We start from the raw sequence: 21,462 nt of genomic DNA, 5'->3' as shown, positions 1-21,462 counted from the left end.
TAGAGGCCCAGGAAAGCTGTTCCACAATGTATAGTGTTATAAATTAACTTCAGTGTTGAAATTAAAACATTCAAAATGTATCAATTCAGTTTTTAAGACAGAAAATTTCATGTTAATGTGTTTTGAGAAAACATTTTAAAACAAAATAATTTTTGAGGAGGGTGGCCCTGGTTCCATTTTTGAAAACTTACTTAATGTCTGGCCCAATAGAAAACAACTGGATTCTTGTGTCTGCCCTGCGCTCATTCCTGAAAAGGAACTGTACTGTGCATTCAGGAAATGGTGAAAGTAAAACTTGAATCTGTGACTCCTCCCAAAAGGCCTGGGGTCCTCAGGCCCCAGCCTGCATTTTGAGAACTGGACTTGCCCTCAACACATACTATTGAGTTTGTGGCGTATTTTCCTCTGTGACCCTCCCCACAGCTGACCAGTTCCCTTACTGGTGTTCTGTCTCCTCACCAGGCCCTTCTGGGACAGCTGCTTTCCCAGCACTGTTTCTGGGCTCCCTTGGGTACCTTTCATCTCGTGTGTACTGTGTGCTTCCCTTCCGTACCTTTGTACGGCTTTTCCAGAACTGCCTCAGCAATTGGACTGCTGTCATGGCCAATGGCTTCTTACTGCCTACCTCAGGGCTTTCCTGTGGGTTTTGATTTTGTTTCCTTTCTTACTCTTATCTGTGAGCCTCTGGGTGAGAGGCACCACCTCTGTCTCACCTCCACCCTCCAGCTGAGGGACTTAGGGGTAAGCAGTAAATGGCCTTGATGTTGGTGACTGCTTTTTCCCTCCACAGGCTCTGCAAAACATCGCTGCTATCAGCCTGGCAATCAACTACCCAAACAAGGCCACCCGCCTCTGGAATGTTGAGTGTTAGCCTCACTGTGGCATGCATGGACTCAATAATTTGTCTACAGGGGTTACGGCAGACCTCCAACCTTGCTCAGGAAACCCCTGCAGCCTCTGCACCCAGCTCTCTTTGAGCCTACCCCCTGCTCCCATTTGGATGCCAAGCAGCCGCCTCATCAAGAAGGCCCACTGTGCAGGCTCCATGTGTGCAAGAAGGCACAGCAGTGCTGAGTGGCTCAGAAAGGGCCATCAAGAGGCTTTGGGAAAGTTACTCAGAGAATAGAGACCAGTGTCCTTCAGAGCTGCCCCCGGGGAGTCACAGCACTGAGGACCTAGAAGTAATCTCTGGAAGGATTCTGTCTTCACTGAGCCGGAACTGCCCAGGCTTGCCATCAAGGGAAGGTGCCATCCGTGCAGAGCCACCCTTGCAGTGAGACTTACAGCTTGCAGCAGCAGTGGCCCAGTTGGGAAACCAACCCACAACCAACACGAGCGCCTCCCAGCCACCTCCAATTCCCAAGCTGTCTTCATGCCACAGGTCAGCTGGCTAACTCCCAGTGCCCTTGGGAACAGCCAACGGATCCTGCTTGTCATCCATGCAACAGCTCCCAGCACATATATCTGCGTTTCTTCACTTCTTTTAATATGGTTTTGTTTCCCCTCATGTTTTTAAAAGAGAACCACACTGACTCCCTGAGAGAGCCCCTAGGGAATGCCTAGGAGGAACAAACTGGTGTGTGTTGAAGTGACAGAAATAGAGGGACTCTCCAGCACCTACAGTGCCAACAGTGCCCTCAAAGGAGCCCTTGTTCAGGAGTCAGAACATACCTGATTATACTACTGCTCCAAGGTCATGGTGATCGGCATACCTACCACCTTGGGCCTCTTACCTTGCTATTTGGCCATCACCTGTCTAGCAATAACTACATTAGTTCTAGTGAATGCTTTAGCATTTTTCCATGTATGGCTTTAGCATTGCCCTGAAGTGCTAATGATTTTCTTTCCAGAGCCACAGTGAGTGGGAAGCTAGGTTGGCATCAGGCCAAGGACTTTCAGGAAGAAAAAATCCTGAGGCACCTCCTATTGAAGGGCAGGTGTCTGGGCCAGAGGCATGTCCCACCTCACAGGCCCAATGCAAAAACGGCTCCTCACAGCCAGGACCATCCTTGGCTATCTTGTGTTGCTATGGTACAGTGTGCCCCTTGGCCTCTGAAGACCCCGCTGGGTGTGGACAAGGGACTGGATTGGAAGAGGTTGAGCCTGCAGGTCTGGAAGCATCTTCTGCAAAGGTGCTGTGCCTTCTGGCACCACTACCTGCCTGGCCCTTGAATTAGGTTCTCTGATGGACCCCAGCATACAGGAAAAATGGCTACAGAGTGGTGGGGGATAGGTTGCAAAAACACAGGAACAAATGGAGTGGTGACCTATGATCCGCCCCCTCACATCAAAGGAATCCTAGTCCAGTTCCCATGATGTGGGACAGGGTGCCAGCCCATGGGAACCTCTTTCTCATCTTTTGCTCATTGCCAAAGCACCTGGGCTTTGCAAGCTGCCTAGACCCCAGAGAAGGCCCCTATTGCATGCCACTCCCTCCAAATAGGTCTCTGGTGAGAATCAGAACAAGTCTCAGTGCACAGTGAAGAGGCCTCGTGGTGGCTCAGACCAGATAGCAGTTAGAAGATGGGGGAGGAGATGGCACACTCACAACCCTCCACACCCCAGACTGAGTAGAGGGAGCAGATGGCCAGGGCAGGACAGGGCTGGAGGCCTCCCTCGGGACAGTGGCCCCAGCTCTTCTCCCGCCCTCCCATCAGGAAGAGCAATTGTAAATAAACGCTGAACCCCATAGCTTTTCTCCACTCACCGCTCTCTGTTTTCTCTCCCTCTGCTTCATTTTGCCCTTCACACACCACAGCTGCTCTCTGACAGGGCCCCCCTGACCTGGTCACTGCAGCCCACTGCCTCCACTTCTCTAGGCCACTGGGTGGCACTGCTGAGCCAGGCCCATCTCCTGACCCCAACCTGGGCAGGAGGTCCAAAGGAGTTCCATCAAGGCCAATGTCCTCTTCACCCTTCTTAGGGGACAAGACTGCCTGGACTGAGACAAAGCTGGCAGGAATAAGGGGTCGTGGAAACATGTGCCTAATCTATAAAGAATTCTGTTCCAGATCATATATATTGTACAGACACTGTTCTAATGAGAGGAGTGACTTATTTTCATCATCGTTTTTAATTTGTTTTCTTACGGGTTTACGATTTTGAATTTTTATTATTTGGTTGAGAGAAAGAATTTTGATTATATCAGCTGAATGAGTTCAGCCTGTAAAAAGAATGTTTTAAGTTGTGGATAAGATATGCAAATGAAGAGAAATATATTGTACAAATTCTATATAAAAAAAAAAGTACAACTCTATGTGAATTTCTCCCTTTTCCCTTCCCTTCCCTGCTCCCATCCCCCTGTAGAAAGGTCTTACTGTATCCTCCAAGCTGGCCCTAAACCCACCATCTCCTGCCCATGTCTCTCATGCCTGGCCCTTCAGCTTCTCTTGTGAAATATACTTTGGAGTTTCTGCCTAGCCAAATAGAGAACCTCATGGCCACCTCCTTGTGGGAAGGAGTCCAGCAGGTCCCTCAGGCCACAGCTTCTGAGTGTTGATGGAACTGTGAGCCTAGTCCTCCACTGTAGCCACCCAGGGAATCCAGGAGTTCACGTTAGTCACCCCCTTCTGTACTATATCTCTCAGGTTTGACACACAAATAATGTCCCCAAGTTCACTCTTCTCCTGCCAGATACCCCAACACCACCCTGTCATCTCTGAGCCTCCTGTAGCTTCCAAGCCTTGTTGTTCTGGGACTGCTTCTCCTGCTAGCCTTATCTAAATCATCTGAGACTGTTCTTCCTCGGGTCTAAGTCCCAGTGACCATGCTGTGTCCTTCTCAGATACCTCCCTGGTCTCAGTGCCATCTTGCAAGGTGGAGGAACTTGCCTTCTCAATGGAATCTGGGCCTAGCCCACCTTTGAGGCCCACAGTCTATACATCTCCCCCAAATCTGAGGCTCTAGGGGAGCCTCAGACAGGGCTTGGGCCCAGCCTCAGCTTCTCCAGTAGGAAGCTTGGGTTAGCATGGTGCTCAGGGGAATTGGGTCATCCAGGTCTCTGATTCTCCCTCTGAGGCTAATAATTTATTGCTGTCCTCACCCTAACTTGGTCTGAGAATCATGGGGCTTAATTCTGAAAAGCAAGGCTCCCGGCTTTTCCTGTTGGTGTCACGGACAGCCTTTACTTAGTTGTGAAGCCCTGGAACAGCTGTGTGGAAGTTCCCTGCTGAGAGGCAGGTCATAGCAGCACTAGGTGACTCCAACCTAAGCCTTCTACACAGCGGAAGAGAGAGGTAGAATTCCAGCATTCCTCATGTGTGCATGTCAGTCCCATTGCCCAGCGCCATTGCCTCTTGTCCACACCCTAGGTGCCCCAGCATGCTAGCCTGGTGATTACACTGCATGGAAAATCCAGACTTAGACTAAGCCCACATCTACACATGCCTGAGCACCTTTGTGGACCCTGTTGCTTAGCCCACTGCTACTTCCTACCCATTTCCCTCCTTCCCAGCTCACAGAATCCAGAATCTTTCTCCGTATTCAATCTTTCTTCTTACATTATTTGTGCTGTAGTGCACATGTATAGAGGTCAGAGGACAGTCTGTAGGAACTGGTCCCACCCTATGCGTCCAGGTCGTCAGGCTTGACAGCAAGTGCTTTAGCCTGTTGAGCCATCTCACCTGTCTGTTTGTGGGTGACAACTGTAGATTCTTCAGTCTCAGGAAAACTGTCTTTGTGCTGGCTCGTGGGGAGTTACCCTTGAATGATACCCTCCTTGGGTACCATCCTAGAAATCTCATTTCTGTTGATAGGATGCTTCCTTTCCCTCTCCTCTTGCCATCAGGATGGCTGTGAGCCATTTCCTGCCACAGAGACACTGATGCCTGCTAGGAGGTTCTAGGGCAACAGTTCTCAACCTGTGGGTCATGACCCCTTTGGGGGGGGGTCAAACACCTTTTCATAGGGGTCATAGATCAGATATCCTGTGTATCAGGTAATTACATTCCATTTAATAACAATAGCAAAATTACAGTTCTGAAGTAGCAACGAAAATAATTGTGTGGTTGGGGATTGCACAACATGAGGAACTAACTGTATGAAAGGGTTGAGTTAGGAAGGGTGAGGACCACTGCTGTAGGTGATGGATTCCTGCTCACATTGAGCTTGACAAAGCACTGGGCTTGGAGACCCAACTGCAACCTGCTGCCGTCAGGTGGTGAAAATGAGGTGGCTGGAGAGCCAGTACACAGCTGCAGACGCAGGAATTGGGATCAGATTAGGATTCCTCACCGCAGGATGTGAGCGCCTGTTCAGGATGCCTGGGAGTGTAGGGAAGGTGGGTAAGGGGACTTGTGGTTGGCTGGTCTCTGCTCATTTGCAGATGAAGTTAGGCCACAGTTAGCTCCAGTGAGTTGTAATAAGGCAATAGCCCTCTTGCCATATTAATATCAAAATACATTGTATGAAAAAATTAAATAAGTTTATAAAAAAAAAATCTGTTCCAGGAAGAGCTAAGACTACCTAAAATAAATGACTGGTGCTCAACCTTCCTAATGCTTCAACCCTTTAAAATAGTTCCTCATGTTGTGGTGACCCCCCCTCCCCAAGCATAAAATTATTTTTGTTGCTACTTCATAGCTAATTTTATTAGTTATGAATCATAATATAAATATCTGCTTTCTAGTGGTCTTAGGAGACCACTGAGAAAGGGTCATGTGACCCCCAAAGGGGTCATGACCCGTAGGTTGAAACCACTGCTCTAAACAGTCCTGTTAAACTGATATTTTTCTAAAAATACAAAATGGTTTTACTAAAGTTTTTAAGAATTTAGGGGCCGCTGAGATGGCTCAATAGATGTAGCAGCTTGCAGTCCAGCCTGATGACCTGATGACCTAATGACCTAGAAAGAGAAGAGAATGGAGTCTTAAAAGTTGTCTTCTATTTCCAGGTAGTGATGGCATATGCTCTTAATCCCAGCACTTGGGAGGCAGAGGCAAATGGATCTCTATGAGTTCAAAGCCAGCCTGGTCGACAGAGCAAGTTTCAGGACAGCCAGGGCTACACAGAGAAACCTTATCTAAAAAAAGAAAAAAAATCAGCAGTGTATGGGAAGGAAACATAAACATATAAACATTTCCTGAAATAGAAAGGCCTCTGACAATACAGGCTGATGGCAGCCATCAGTAGCAAATTCTCCTTCTAGGGACTCTTGGGCTATTAGCTTCCCTCACAATAGGGGTTGAGAGCAAATTTGGAGGCACTGTCCCAGAATTCAGTGAGGTGTCTCCAACTTTAAACTCCAAACTATGTTTCTTTGTTTGCACGTGTGTGTGCATGCGTGTGCACAAGAATGCTGCACTGTGCCGGGCGTGGTGGCGCACGCCTTTAATCCCAGCACTTGGGAGGCAGAGGCAGGCGGATCTCTGAGTTCGAGACCAGCCTGGTTTACAAGAGCTAGTTCCAGGACAGGCTCCAAAACCACAGAGAAACCCTGTCTCAAAAAACAAAAAACAAACAAAAAAAAAAGAATGCTGCACTGCATTTGCGAATGTCGGAGGACAGCTTAAGAGAATCTGTTCTACCATTTGGGCCCCAGGGAGTGAACTCAGGTGGGTAGGCTTAGCGACACATGCCTTTCCCGGCCGCACTGTCTTGCTGGCTCCAGACTAAATTTAAAAGATGAATTCACCAGCTCACAACACTGAAAAGCCTGAAAGTTGCATTTCTCTCCCGGCAAAGAAATTCTGTGGCTTGAAGAAGTGAAGTCAGTCTGTCTCTCCTTGCCCTTTCTGCTCCTGCTCTTCCCGGACTCTTACTCAAGAGGAGCCACAGCTCCTCCCTGGGCAGTTCCCTGCTCGCTGTGGAGAGCCACCTCAGTGTTCTTCATAGGAGACTTCCCAGAACGGTCAGCCACCGTTTACATTCGTGTTTAAAAAGCCACTTGGGAGACCTGTGTCCTTATGGGCTGTCATCAGAACTGCTGAGCAGCATCCATGACAACTGGGCTGATGTCATGTCTGGGAGATCCCCACATAGCCACTGTGAGTCCTGTCAACACAGCTGCTCGGCCACTCCATCAGGTGAGACACCCCTAAAATACACCGATAAGACTGCTCCCGCTCACTAGGGCAGGAATCCACAGCGGAAGTGAAGAGAGACAGCGAACTAAAATTCCTTGTACAGCTTAATTTTATTTTAATTTTTAAAATTGACACATTTTTGTACATATTTATGGGGTATAATGTGATGTTTTGTTTTGTTTACAGTACTTACAGGTTTAGCCTAAGGCCTCCCATACAATAATCACCTTACCACTGAGCTTTCTATATTCCTTATTTTAAGATCTAACTAAGTGCTCCAGGATGGAGCTTGCAGTCCTCCTGCCTCAGCCTTCCGAGCAGTAAAGATGCAGCCCTGTTCCTCCAGGTCCTGCCTACCACTTCGTTGTTTTGGGAACATTCAGAATCCACTCTAGGAAGTATGCTCAAGGGTCGAGCATGTCCTTAGCTCAGACTCCTTATCTAGTACCTCCCCCAAAAAATGATCTCTACGAGCTGTCTTTAAGTAATCTGTTGTCAGCCATTGTTATTCTGTACCAGTGACCATTAGAAACTTTTCCTCCTGTGCAGTTTCACCTCTTCAACTTCTCCTTTCTAGACTTTTTTTTAAGTGCTTTGCATGCATGCAGTGCCTGAAGAAGCCAGAAGAGAGCATCAGATCCCCTAGAACTGGAGTTACAGAGCTGTTACCATCACATGGGCACTGGAAACCAAACCCTAGTCTTTCTCAAGAACAGCCAGTGGACCACCTCGTCCAGCTTGATCTCCTTCCTTCATCTCAGCCTCACCTCCTAAGTTCCTGCCACACCCCCGGACAGCCGCATCAGCTGAGGACCAAGCCTGTGGGGGCATTTCATATACCGTTCATAACATCCAGATGTCCTTGGCCACCAAAAGCCCATCTCATGCACAAATTTCTTTGGTACATCTCTAAGACTCCCCAACATCTCAACAGTCCCAAATGTTGCTCAAAAACACAAGTCCAAAACATCTAAAAAGATTTAAGACATACTCGTAGCTGTGAGCCTCCCATAAAACTGAAAAAAAAAAAACCATACTTCAATATCCAATAACAGTTTGAACATTCCCATTCCAGAAGGAAGGGGGAAGGAAAACCAGCAGAACACATCAAACCCTGTACCTCTTGCATCTGGAGCATATGATGGGATGATGTGAGCCCTCCAGGGTTCAGGCAGCCTTGCTGCTCTGACCATGCTGGCTTTCGCACAGGTGGCCTCCCCTGGGCTGGCTCTGCTCACTGCTCGCAGCTTTCCTGAGCAGATGTTCCGTGTCCCTGGCGTCCTTCCTGAGTCCTCTGCTGCAGCTGAGGCGCCACTCTCACAGCCCCACAGAGTTCCTTCCTAGGCTGCTGGCAGGAAGTCTGACCCTGGAACACAGCACTGAGCCTCACAAGCTTTCTTTTGGAATCTGGGTAAAAGTCTCTATGGCCCATAACATTTATATTATGTTTGTAGAGGCCCATAACATGCCTACACAAACCAGTCATGCAGATGACATCAAGTTCTGCCGCCAACTTGAACAATAGTGAGGCCCCTCGACGTGAATGCTGTGGCCTCCGCGGGCCTGAAACTAGTGCTCCCATCCAAACGAAGTTCTTCCTATTATTGTACGTCTTCACACCTTTGACCTTGATGTCTGCCGAACTCTTGAGGTACCCTCAGGGAACTGTGGTCCAGGGTGCAAAGTACTTGTTTTCTTTTTAATCTCTTAAACCTTCTCTTCCTTGGGGGCAACTTTAACCATATGGCTTTTCTGACAACACTCCAAGTTTTTCAGGTTTCTCCACTCTGCTTTTTCTGTTCTTGATTCTTACTGTAAACCTGGCTTAAAGCAACCAGCAACAGCCTTAAGTACCAAGCTGTCATAAAATTTTCCCCATCTTGGTTGGGTGTGGTGGCACACAACTAATTCCAGTACTTGGGAGGCAGAAGCAGGTAGAGCTCTGTGAGTTTGAGGCCAGCCTGCTCTACATAGCGAATTCCAGACAGCTAGAGCTAGAGACAGACAGACAGACAGACAGACAGACAGACAGACAGACAGACCCTGTCTCAGTCTGATTTTAGTCTACCACCTTTGAATTTAACTTCCTACAAAATCTGGGCAAAATGTAAGCAAGTTTTTGCCACAATGCAGCATTATCTTAGTTACTGTACTGTTTCTGAGAAGGGAAACCACGACCAAAGCAACTCTTAAAAAGAGAGCATTCTTGAGCTTTATTATTTGTTTATGGTTTTTCAAGACAGGGTTTCTCTTTTAGTTCTGACTGTCCTTGAACTCAGAGATCTACCTGCCTCTGCCTCTGCGCGCTGGTATTAAAAGTGTGTGCCACCACACCCAGCTAAAAGAAAGCATTTATTGGGGCTTGCTTTCAGTTTTAGAGGGTTAGTCCATGATCATCATGGAGGAAACAAGACAGGCATGGCATTGTAGCTGAGAACTGTAGATCTTGATCTACAGGTAAGAGAGGGAGAGAGAGGTTGGGGCTGGTGACTGTTTTGGAAACCTCAAAGCCCCACCCCTACTCCACCCCTGTGACATACTTCCTCCAATAAGGCCACACCTCCTAATCCTTCCCAAATAATTCAAATGGAGAGCAAGCATTCAAACATAGAGCCTCTGCCTGGTGTGCTATGGTGGCCCACACCTTTAATCCCAGCACTCGGGAGGCAGGGGCAGGCGGATCTCTGTGAGTTCGAGACCAGCCTGGTCAACAGAGCTAATGCCAGGACAGGCTCCAAAGCCACAAAGAAACCCTGTCTCGAAAAACCAAAAAAAAAAAAAAAAAATCAAACATAGAGCCTATGGGGGTCATTTTCATTCACTACAAACATGAATGGCCCCTAATGCTACATGAGTCATGTTCCGGTCTGAATCCTCCCGAACACTCTATTGTTCACGATTCTATCAGCATTCTGGACTTCTGAGCTCCCAATGGGATTGCCCACTAAACTTTGCTTGCAGCATCCTGGGCCTTCTCTAGCACCACATCTCCAAACTTTTCCAGATTCCCTCCATAAGTCTGGTCCAGAGGTTTCTAAACCACGTGATAAGACAATCCTGGCAACTCCACCTCCTTGCAGGTAGGGATCAGACCTCTCAGCACACGACAGGTACTCCAGAGAAAGAGCTCACAAGAGGAAAGACTGGCCTGGGCTCGGTGTCATTTTCCTACCCCTGGTTGGCTGGCTTCTGATTCGGAGCCTCATGGCAGTGGTTGAGTGGTGAAGCAGCTCACCTCACAGTGACCAGGAAGGAGAAAGAGAAAGAGACAGGAAGGGGCCAGGGTGAGGTATAACATTCAAAGGCATGTGCCCAGTGAACTATTGTGATGGTTTGAATAAGATGTCCCCATAAATCTCATGCATTTGAATATTGGTTGCCAGGTGGTGGCTGTTTGGAAAGAATTAGGGGAGTGTAGCCTTGTTAGAGGACGTGTGTCCCTGGGGTAGACTTTAAAGGGTTTCAGAAGCCTCCCACTATCCCCACTGTGCACTTTGCCTCCTGTTTTTGGATCAAGATGTAAGCTCTCAGCTGTTGCTGCCTCCATACCCTTGGTCTCCCATCATGGGCACTAATCCTCTGAAACCATAAGCCCACTTAATTCTTTCTTTTGAAAGTTGCCTTGACCATGATGCAATAGAAAAGTAACTATGACACCTATGTCATACAGGAAGGCTTCATAGTGCCACCAACTAAGCACCAGGCCTTTGGTACATGAGCCATTGGGGGACATTTCATAGTGAAACCATAATGTTCCTCAACCATAATAGAATGAATTTGGAAGCCCACTGCCACCTGTAACTCTGATGACATTTTAAAAATATTGTATTAATTATTTGATGATACCATGCAGTGTATTTTGATCATACTCCCCCTTCAGTCCTCTCCCCAACTCCTCCAAGTCCACCCTACATCCTATCCTACACTTTAACTTTATGTTCTCTCTCTTGTAATAACCCACCCAGTCCAATTTGTGCTTCCCATATATTCCTGGATATGGGGCCACTCACTAGAGTGTGGTCAACTTACCAGGGACCAAACCCTTAAAGAAAACTGACTCTCCATCACTGAGACGCCGTTAACTGTCTAACTGTCCATACGCTTCAGTGAGGGCTGAGGTCTCATGAACCCTTTCCCCCTCCGTACTTGAGCGATGGCTGGCTTGGCCTTGTGCAGGCACCCACAGTTGCTGAGAGTTTCTGAGTGTACTGTCACTGTTAGTGTCACTCTGGCTCTTAAAATCTCTCTGCGTCTTCTCCTACAGTGGCCCCTAAGCCTCGGCTGGGATATGAGACAGATGTCCCACATGCTGGTGAAATTTAAGAAACTCAATACATAGATGTAAAACACTTCTTAAGAAAAATAGAAAACGGGAGAAGGAGAAGGTACTGTGGCTGGATATGGTGGCACCTACCTGTGTGGCCCCAGGAAGACAGCTCATGCTCAGGGGTTTGGAGAGAGTCTGAACAAGACAGACTCCATTCCTTTAAAAAACAAGCATTTTTATAGAATATTTTCAGATAACCAGAGGATAAGGAAAAAAGTTAGGAAGTGTCTTGAGATGGATGAAAACAAGACACAGAATACCAAAACCTACGGGACATCCTAGAGATTGTGCTTAGGAGGAAATCTAAAGTTTCATGTATGTATATTCAAAGATTCCTACCTTAAGACCATGATAAAAGGGAAGCAGATGGAGCCTAAAGGAAGCAGAATACAAAGTAGCATGTAAATTCAGGGACAGAAAGCTGGGCACTGGGCATCAGTGCTTAGGGGCCGAGGTAGTTGGCTCATGAGTTTCAGACCAACATGGGCTACATAGATCCTGAGAGGTAGCGGGTAGAATGGTGGTGAAGAAAGAACAAATAAAGAGGAAAAGGAGAGGGGGGGGGTTAAGGAAGGAGAAAAAGAAAAAGGAAAGAAGAAAATACAAAGAAACATCAAAGAAACTAAATGTTGGTTCTTTGATTCACTTTTCACTTTGTAACGTGGTCTTGTGTAGCCCAAGATGGCCTCCAACTTACTATGTACCTAGGGATGACCTTGGGCTCCTCGATTCCTGTCTGAATTCTAGGATTACAGATGTGTCACCATACCAGGGGTAGTGACCATCAAACTCATGGCTTCAGAGGGTTCAACCCATGGGCCCTGGCTCCATGTTCCTGGTCTTCTGTGAGGTAGGGCATCAATGGGAACAGGCATGTTTGGAAGAGAAGGAAGAACATTAAAAAACAAACAAACTTTGCTGTATTGACCAAGAAAGTAAGAAGACTCAAATTGTCACAATCAGAAATGAATGGGAGGTGGGGGGCATGGCAGTGCATAGCTACAATCCTAACACTTATGTGGCTGAAGCAGGAAGATTTGCCCAGATGTTGGGGGTCAACCTGGACAATATGTGAGATCCATCTCAAAAGAAAAGGCAGAGAGACAAAGAGAGAGAGAATTGACTGATTCTGAAGTATCCTCCACAGGCTCATGTACTGAATGAACTCTTGGCTTCACCAGTGGCACTATTTTAAGAGGTTCTAGAAACTTCCAGAAATAAGGCCTAGCTGAAGAATATAGGTTACTAAGGGGCCTTGGGGCTGGTTTTTGTTTTGTTTTCTATTTTAGGCTTCTCTCCTTCCTTCCTAAGGTAAGCAGCCTTCTCTTCCTTCCACACTTTCCTGTTCCCATGATACTCTGCCTTACAGAAGACTAGAAACATGGACCCAAGACCATGGTTGAAACCTTTGAGGCTATGAACTCAAACAAACCCTTCTCTCTTAAGCTGTTCCTATCAGGTATTTGGGGGACAGTAACAACCAGGTTACTAAGATGGAAGGACAGGTGACTACCATCCTTAAAGAAATCAACCATGAAGAAATACCATGAACAACTGTATGACAACAAATAGAAAACTTCATAAGATGAACAGATTTTTTTAGAAGATATTATCGAAACTGACTGGGGAAGAAATACGAATCTAGGTAATCTACAGCAAGTAAAGAGATTGAAATAGTAAACCAGTCGCTTCCCACCCGATCAGATGACTGCAAAACAGACTAGTAAGAATGAGGTGACAGCAATGCTTCAGACTCTTCCAAAAACAGGAGAGGGGGCACTTCTCACTTACTCTTCTGAGGCCAATGTTAGATTGATACCAACCAGAAGACCCCAGGGAAAGCACTGCAGCCTCCACCTCCATGCATGTGGTTACTAAAATCCTAGCAAACCAGGTCTCGATCACTGAACTCTTCTACACTGAGACTAAGGTCTGAAATTTGCTGCAAGAATTCAAGGTAGGCTCAATATCCACATATCAGACGTCACCTCAACCAACCCTGATCTAACATATGCTATCCACATCATAAGAGCAAAAACTTCAGCCTTTAGTCCCAGCACTCAGGAGGCAGAGGCAGGCGGATCTTGGTGTGTTTGAGGCTAGCCTGGTCTACAGAGTGAGTACCAGGATAGACTCTAAAAGCTATACAGAGAAACCCTGTCTCAAAAAAAAAAAAAAAAAACCTTCCTATTCCCCTCAAAAAAATGCAGACCAAGCTTTTGGTGAGACGCCACACTCATGCTGAAGACAGTGACAAGTACCAGAGGGCAGGTCTCCAACATGATACAGGGATCTAGGAAAACCCACGAACTCCTCACTTACTGGTAGAAAATGGGTGTTTCCTTCCTAGGTCATCAGCAGCCACAGCAGATCTATACCCTACCACTTCTACCAGCATTACACAGGAGAATGCAGCCAGGAGAACTGGGCAAACAACCTAGCCTGTGGCTCCCATTTTGGAAAGGAAAGGATCCATTTACAAACCATGATCTTACATAGGGCAGATGCTAAAGAATCCATAACAACAAAAAACCTAGTAAACCACAAATGAGTTCATCCAACTTGCAGTCTACATGGTTTCTATAAAAATCTCTCAGAAGTAAGAGAGGGGCAGCAGCAGGATTGAGAGGCCCGCTGGCCTACTCACTGTAACTCCATCTCAAGACAGTAGCAACTCCCCCAAAACACTTAGGAGGAAATTACCAAAAGAAGTGTGTTGTGGAATATTTGTGCAACCAGGCAAAGATGTGTTACATTTGTTGATGCTTCATTTGTTCAACTATGTAAAGATACGTTGCATTTGTTTTACCTTGCCTGCCTAGTCTAATAAAAAGCTGAATGGCCAGTAACTAGGCAGTAGAGGGGTAGGCAGGGCTGGCGAGCAGAGGGAATAAGGAGGAATTTCTGTTCTGGAGAGATTGGGGGTGGGGGTGGAGCGGGGAGAGAAAGAGAGGCCGACACCCACCAGACATAGAGGAAGCAGGGAAATAGGACATACAGAATAAAAAAAAAAAAAGGTAAAAGGCAAAACGTAGATGAAGAGAAACAGGCTAAGTTATAAGAGCTAGTGGGACAAGCATAAGATAAGGCCAAATTTCATAGCTACTGAGTCTCCATGTCATTATCTGGGAGCTGGTTGGCAGCCCAGAAAGAAAGCCTGCTACAGATGTGCAAACCTTAGAGTGTGAAAACCAGACAAGACACTCACAGAGACGGAAGATGGGAGAAGCGGATGGAGGGCAGCATGCAATGCCGAGGACTTTGTCAGAATGCTCTGACTGTGCACTCGGATCTACACAGGGGAAATGTGCTCACCCAAGGGCTTCTTGATCTTCTGAATTCACTGTTTACTATCTCAGTTCCTGTGCGGCAGGAATGCCCACGGCTTAGCTGCTTCCTGCAGCTCAAGGTCTCACGTGGGCTACAGGCATCTCCAGATCTGACCAGAGCAAAAGGAGCCACTGGCTGCCATGCACAGTTTGTTTCCTCCTTGGCTGCTGAACTGAGGCCCTCAGGTCCTTCCTGTGCCAGCCAGACTTCTCCCCAAATCCGTTCACAGCCCAGGAGCTCGCCTGGCCCAGCGGGGCCATTCAAGAGAAAGAGTCATGGACTTGGTGGTTGTTTTGTTTTGTTTTGAGACAAGCTCTCACTCAGTATGCAGGCCTGGCTGTCCTGGAACTCACTGTGAAGACCAGGCTAGCCTCAAACTCACTCATGCCCTGCCTCTGCCTCCCGAGTGCTGGGACTAAAGGTGCCTGCCAACACCACTCAGGCAAATACAAGCTTTGTTTTATTTTGTCTTTGCTGCAGTCTCTGTGACCCAGTTTCAGACGGTCATCTCATCACCTGTGTTTTGTTATTGTCTAAACAAGTCAGGCATCCCTCCCCCATCCATCCCCCACTCACGGGGAAGGGATTGTGTTCAGCTTGAATTCTGGGAGAGAAGGGTCATAGGCCACCCTGGAGGCTGCCCTTGATGACATACCTGCTACCCCCCTCCTCACAGCCAGGGTGACAAGATGTACTGATGCGGGCATATGGCTTCATTTGCTCGCTCCACATACACACAGGTAATGGGCCACTCAACCAAATAATAGTTGAATATATAAATATATCTACATTAATGTTGTTATACTTTAATTTTAATTTATTGCTTATTTATTGCTCTCCACGTGCCATGGCACACATGGGGAGATGAGAGGACAACTTCTAGGAGCTGGTTCTTTCCTTCCACTTTAGTGTTCTCAGGGATTGAACCTGGGTCACCCAGTCTTGGCAGCAAGCACCTTTACCCACTGACCCATCTCACTCACTGGTCCTGCAATTATTTTTAAAATTAAATTACATATTTTACAGTGATAGGGAGCATACCCAGGGCCTCACACATAATGGGCAGCACTCTTCCACTGAGCTACACCCCATCCCTACAAATGCTGATTTCTGAGCACACAGTGAAAACCCCTGGTAGGTAAGAAAGTGCGGAGCGCTTTGTAACATGATGTCTGTTTTGAGATCTAATGTCATGGGAATACGAACCCACTCCCACAAAATCACAGTAATCTTTCCATGAGGACGGATCCCTCACCAGCCTCTGGCGCTATGACACTGAGGACCATGAGCAGCTCCTCGTGAGCACCCCCTTCCCAGGAGGGGAGTCACATTCAAACCACGCACGCAGCGTCATGTCAGACAATGGCAGAACACGACACAGTTCATGAAGCGTTTAATGTGGCTCTTTTCCGAGTTCTCTGCATCTCAGCACCATGGACAATTATTCCACGGATAAGGTCACATCAGTAAGCGGAAGGGTGGTGAAGGGCTTGGCCCTTCGCCTAAGGTTCTGATCACCTGGCCGGTGCCATTCCAGAGAGGGGACAGGACACCCTGGCTCATTCCTGCTGCCCAGCTAGTGCCTGGCAAGTCCCATCTACTGTGCTTGACTCTGTCCTGTTTTCCTCCCTTGCCAGTTTGGTAGGTGACTTTTTTTTTTTTTATCTTCGTAGTTTTGTATTGTTTCTCAGCGTGTTTCTTTGATTATTTATGCAAATGAATATTTTTACCTGCTTATGGTTTGGGGTTTTTGGCAGGGAGGAGCGTCAGCTTCTGGCTCTCTCCCATTGGCAGGTTGATTTTAATCTTCTTGATCTGTAAAGGCTCCCTACAGACTATGAAGAACAAGCTATTGTGTGTGTTACAAATCCTCTTCCACGCTGCCCTCTGTCTTCTATTCATGATTTTTTAAACCATTTGTTTCCATAGGAATTTCAGTTATAAAAATAACATTTGCTTGTGGTAAGGGATTCACAGAGCACAGAGAGATAAGAGAACACAAAGGCCTTTCTTCTTACTGCCTTCATATTCTTTCCTCAAAATAGCTGCTTCAAGTCAGGCAAGATGGTACACATCTAGAATCCTAGGCGGAAGCAGGAGGATGGAGAGTTTGAGACCCGTCTAGGCAAGCCACTGACTTTAGGGAGCACATTAGAAATCACAAGACAAGGAGGCTGTATCAAGCAAGCCTGACTCCCATGTTTCTTTCCCATTTGCCCCTCTGTGCAACCAAGAGTTGAAGCAGCAAGAGTCCTTCACCTACCATCGCAGACTCTGGAACTGTGAGCCAATCTGAACCTCTCTTCTTTATAACTTACCAGCCTTAGGTATTCTATTATAGCAACAGGAAGTGAACTAAGGCAATGTGCACCAAACACTTTGAAGTGAAAATTAATAAATAATATCCACATTCTGACCTTGTGTAAGAATAAAAACAGACAGGCGGGCGGTGGTGGCGCAGGCCTTTAATCCCGCACCCAGGAGGCAGAGGCAAGCGGATCTCTGTGAGTTTGAGGCCAGCCTGGTCTACAGAGTGAGTTCCAAGACAGACTTCAAAGCCAAAGCTACATAGAGAAACCCTGGCTTGAAAAACAAACAAACAAAAAAAAAAGAATAAAATAGACTTGTGAGTATAGAGAAAAATCTGAGGAATCAGGTCGTAAAATTTATCATCGGTTGTTCCTAGAAGTGAGTGAGATTTGAACATTTTACCCTTTCCACTTCTCTGTACTTAGAGCTTTTCTACAGTAAATGTGTGGTACTTGTAGCAATAAAAGGGTTTGTTTTTAATGTTCTATTGTGAGAGTTGCCTTTTGCAAGTTTTGTTTTTACATTTGTCACAGGGTTTGGCTTTCTGCACGGCAGGCTGGAATCCATGGCCGTTTCCTGCTGGTTGTTTTTTTCCAGGTTGCCTGAGAGGCTGAGGGTTTGGAACAAACAGGAGCTGCCCACTTCTCACAGGGCAGCCCCCTAGGTCTGAGTCACACACAGCCCTGGACTCCCAGCCTCACACGCCAGCCCTGTGCCCATGAAGCCCCCCCCCCCCCATCTAAGCTGAGCAGAACCTCTGGGCCTATACACGTGAGAGGCCATTTCTGAGATCCTCAGGCCCGCAAGAGCCAAAGGCCACAGTGCACCCACATTCTGTCTTCTCAACAGTCAGCCTGTCTGATGTGGCACGAGTTAAGATGGCCCCGTTCTTGCTCGTCAGGTGTTAGAACATCTCATTGGGTTTCTCTCATTTACCATCAAACAAGACCTAACTGAGAAGTGGAGCCAGGCCCCCTGTGAGGCCCACAGGTCTCCAGTAACCAGTTCTGCTACAGTAACCGTAGTCTGCTCTTCCTGTGGAAGTCACAGCTCCCAGCTGCCTCCTACTGTAGTCCCTACCCAGGCCACCCAGTAAACCAGCCCTGCTGACCCTTCCCTCTTCAACATCGCCCATGCAAGTCTGTCACTGAGGAAACAGCAAGCAGTGGACCTCACGTTTCCTGGAAGGGTTTAGCTTCTGCTTCCAAGCAGTGTTTCCCCTTATGGCATAGGATGCATGTAACCTCTACCTTTTCTACCAGTGTGCTTCAATACCTAAAGAATGCTTTCTCAAGCCCTGTGTCATGGTGCACACCTGTAATCCTAGCACTAGGGATGCTGAGGAAGGAGGCGCCAAGGTCCAAGGCCAGCCTGGCCTACATAGCAAGAAATTGGAAATAATAATAATGACATTTTTAAAAGCCTTTTCAAAGAATTAGAAACCAGACTCCTATCAAATAAATAGATTGTGGATATTTTCTCCCATTCTGAGACTGTCTTTTACTCTCTTGATATTGTCTTTTTTTCCAACATTGACTTTGAACTTCAGCTCCTTCTGCCTCTATCTCCAGAACACTGGGATTAAAAGGCCCATGCCACCACGCTTGGTTTAAGTAGTGCTGGGTATCAGGGCTACATGTACTCTGCCAATCGAGCTACAACCCCAACCCTCAATAAGGCCTTTTGAAAGACGGATTTTTTTTTTATCTTTAGAGAAATCCAGTTTATCTAGTCTTTCATTTAAGGCGTGTGACTTCAGTGTCCTAAGGAACTGTTGTCAAAGCCAAGGTCATGGAGGTGTACTTCCTTAGCTCTGGGAACGGAGACACCAAAGCCAGAGGGGAAATAACTGTGGAGTTGCCAGGGGACTGAGCAGCAAGGGACCATCATAGGCAAGCTGCCTTAGGGGTGTGCCCACTACTGTCAGATCCCCCAAGAACCCAGAGCCTGTAACTGGGATGAGGTAGAGACAGGAAGACCCAAGAGCCTAGGACCCCTCACATGCCCCTGAATGACCCTGAATGACCCCCAGGGTGACAGCGACTGGTTGAATTGTCCCATATCAACCATCTGCACCTCTGAGTTCCTGACAAACTGTCAGAAGGGAACACCAGGATGCCCGTTGCACAGACTATATGCCGTGTTCCCACTACCATCTAAGCCAGGGCAATCTAGGGGCAGGCTCTGCAATGCTTGATGACTGTATCTGACTGTTCGGACATTGAGATTTCTTACTTCTGAGATTCGTGCATTTGTGAGAAACTGGTGCAGCTCTAGATTCACAGGGTGCTTTAAACCCCGACTTCGTTCCCACTGCAGGAGCGGAACTAAGGGCGAAGGCCACACTATTGCTTTGACCTGCGCATGGCCGTGCTGTGTTTGGCGTACAGCCGGTTGGGGCAGGAAACACTTGTTGCTGGGAGGCCCAGACCCTTTGTGTCTGGGCTGCCAGGGCAAGGGCTTCCAAGGGTACCTCTCTGGGAAGAATCAAGTCCATGAGGAAGATTTTTGGACCAACGTGTATGGGTCTCACTCATTCTACAGCCCCTGGATATCTTAGAAGGAAAGCCCATTTTCATGCATTTTTTTCAACTTAGAACCTCAGCAGTCCTTGCTCTCTGCTTCACCCCTTAGCAGCTCAAGTCTCAGGAGCTGTGAGAGCCCAAAGTGTGTGTGCTAGCTTCTGACCCGAGCTTGAGAATCCCATCCACTGGTTGGCTGGGATATGGGCTTTGTACCTCCTTGAGGAAAGCTGAAACTGTGTTCTCAACAGCCACTTGTAGAAAAATCACACACAGAGAGCAAAGTAAACAGGGCCCTGGGGACACGGCTGTCAACAGCAGTAAGGCTTTTGAGGCCAATGTTGGGAAGCCAGTGCTGAGTTCAGTTTAACCTTTGAGAAAGAATCTGCCAACATTGAGCTAGAGGGCTGTGGGACAGCCCAAGGTCAGAAGTCCACCACATTCCCCAAGGTTATCCAGCAAAGTAGAGCCAGAGCCAAGGGCAGCACCCAGGCCTCCCAGCTCTGGGTCCTTTCGTGTCTCGGAAGCATTCTTTCTCTAAAAAAAAAAAAAAAAGTTTATTTTTATTTTATATGTGTATTTTGCCTGTGAATATGTTTGTGCACCACATGCATGCAATGCCTTTGAAGGCCATAAGATGGTGTTGGATCACCTGGATTTATGTGTTTCTATGTGGGTGCTAGGAATTGAATCTGGGTCCTCTGAAAGAGCAGCCAGTGTTCTACCCACTGAGCTATCTCTCCAGGCCCCCTCCCCAGTATTTCTTTTTGAATTATCCTTTTGAGGACAGTCATTATCTTTTAGACTCTGGCCTTGGCTGATGCCCTGAGAAAGAAGCAAGCATCAGTGTCCAGATGAAACTGTGGTCATTCTAGGAACTGCTTTGTGCTATTGAGTTTAAAGCCCCCAGAGACGCCAGGAAGATGTTTGAACCTAGAGAACACTGGCACATCATGAATGATGTGGGAGGAATGAGAGCAAGAGAGGGATGAGCACACGGGAGGACTGAGCACACGGGAGGACTGAGCACACGGGAGGGATGAGCACACGGGAGGACTGAGCACACGGGAGGGATGGGCACATGGGAGGGATGTGTACACAGGAAGGATCAGAACCAGGAAGATTCAGCGAATGAGGCTTATGACATTACCAGTACGGTAGTCAAGGACAGCCTTGTATGAATGGATGGTGGCTCACACGGAGGATAAAAGTGTAGTGAGAATAGAGAGGGGGACCAGGGAGGCACGCTGCACACTGATGATGCTTCTTTGCATGAGGTGTTAGCCACACTCTTTGGAAGTGGCAGGAACCCGAGCCACCCGGGGGCTTGTGGATGACATCTGCTTGCTTTCAGGAAGCTCCTGCTTCCTGCTTCTAAGAATAAGGGTAAACAGTGTTGCTTAAAGGATCTGCAGGCTGCTCGGGACGTAAGTACTCAGGCCCTGCACAGCCCCGCTGCTGTGACACTAAGTTGGGTCTCCTGGCTGTTAAAGCCACCTGTAGCTGTTGATGCTCTTGGGGCCTTGGCTGGGCACTCGGGTACCTCCTCACCTCCTCTCTGGGCTGTCACAGCTGCCCAGAAAGAGTTCAACCCTTTTCTTGACCTGACATCCCCAGCCAGCAGTGGCAGCCACTTATGTTCCTGCAGGTCCACTACTCCTTAAACCTTGGCTGTCTACTGGGGCGCCCTGCCCGTGGTTTCAGAGAACAGCGCCCCCCGTACCAGCTGGAGCAGGAAAGGGCACAGTCCCGTACCTAGAGAGCCTAGTGGCCCATGGTTAAAAGCTGGCAAAGAGAATCTCTCTCTGCGGTGGTCACATGAGTGAGACAGGAAGTGAAGTTGCTGGCAGCCATTGTCCAGCATGAGGGATGAAGCCTGGAGAGAGAGAGAGAGAGAGAGAGAGAGAGAGAGAGAGAGAGAGAGAGAGAGAGAGAGAGAGAGAGAGAGAGA

General features: G+C 47.6%; 1 protein-coding gene across 1 annotated transcript in view; it reads left to right on the top strand.

Moving 5' to 3' along the window:
* Zzef1 (zinc finger ZZ-type and EF-hand domain containing 1) overlaps positions 1-17,474 on the top strand; it is a 137,114-nt gene extending 119,640 nt beyond the window's left edge. Inside the window, 1 exon segment of the mRNA XM_050162721.1 lies at positions 791-17,474. Within this exon segment, the coding sequence (XP_050018678.1) occupies positions 791-871 (81 nt within the window). The 3' untranslated portion in view covers positions 872-17,474.
* Positions 17,475-21,462: the final 3,988 nt, after the last annotated feature.

This window comes from Alexandromys fortis, unplaced genomic scaffold (genome assembly GCF_014885135.2).
Source record: "Alexandromys fortis isolate MF-2015 unplaced genomic scaffold, M_Fortis_MF-2015_v1.1 scaffold_84, whole genome shotgun sequence".
NCBI lineage: Eukaryota > Metazoa > Chordata > Mammalia > Rodentia > Cricetidae > Alexandromys > Alexandromys fortis.
The sequence above is the reverse complement of the archived record's forward strand: the minus strand, read 5'-3'. Positions and strand labels throughout refer to the sequence as shown.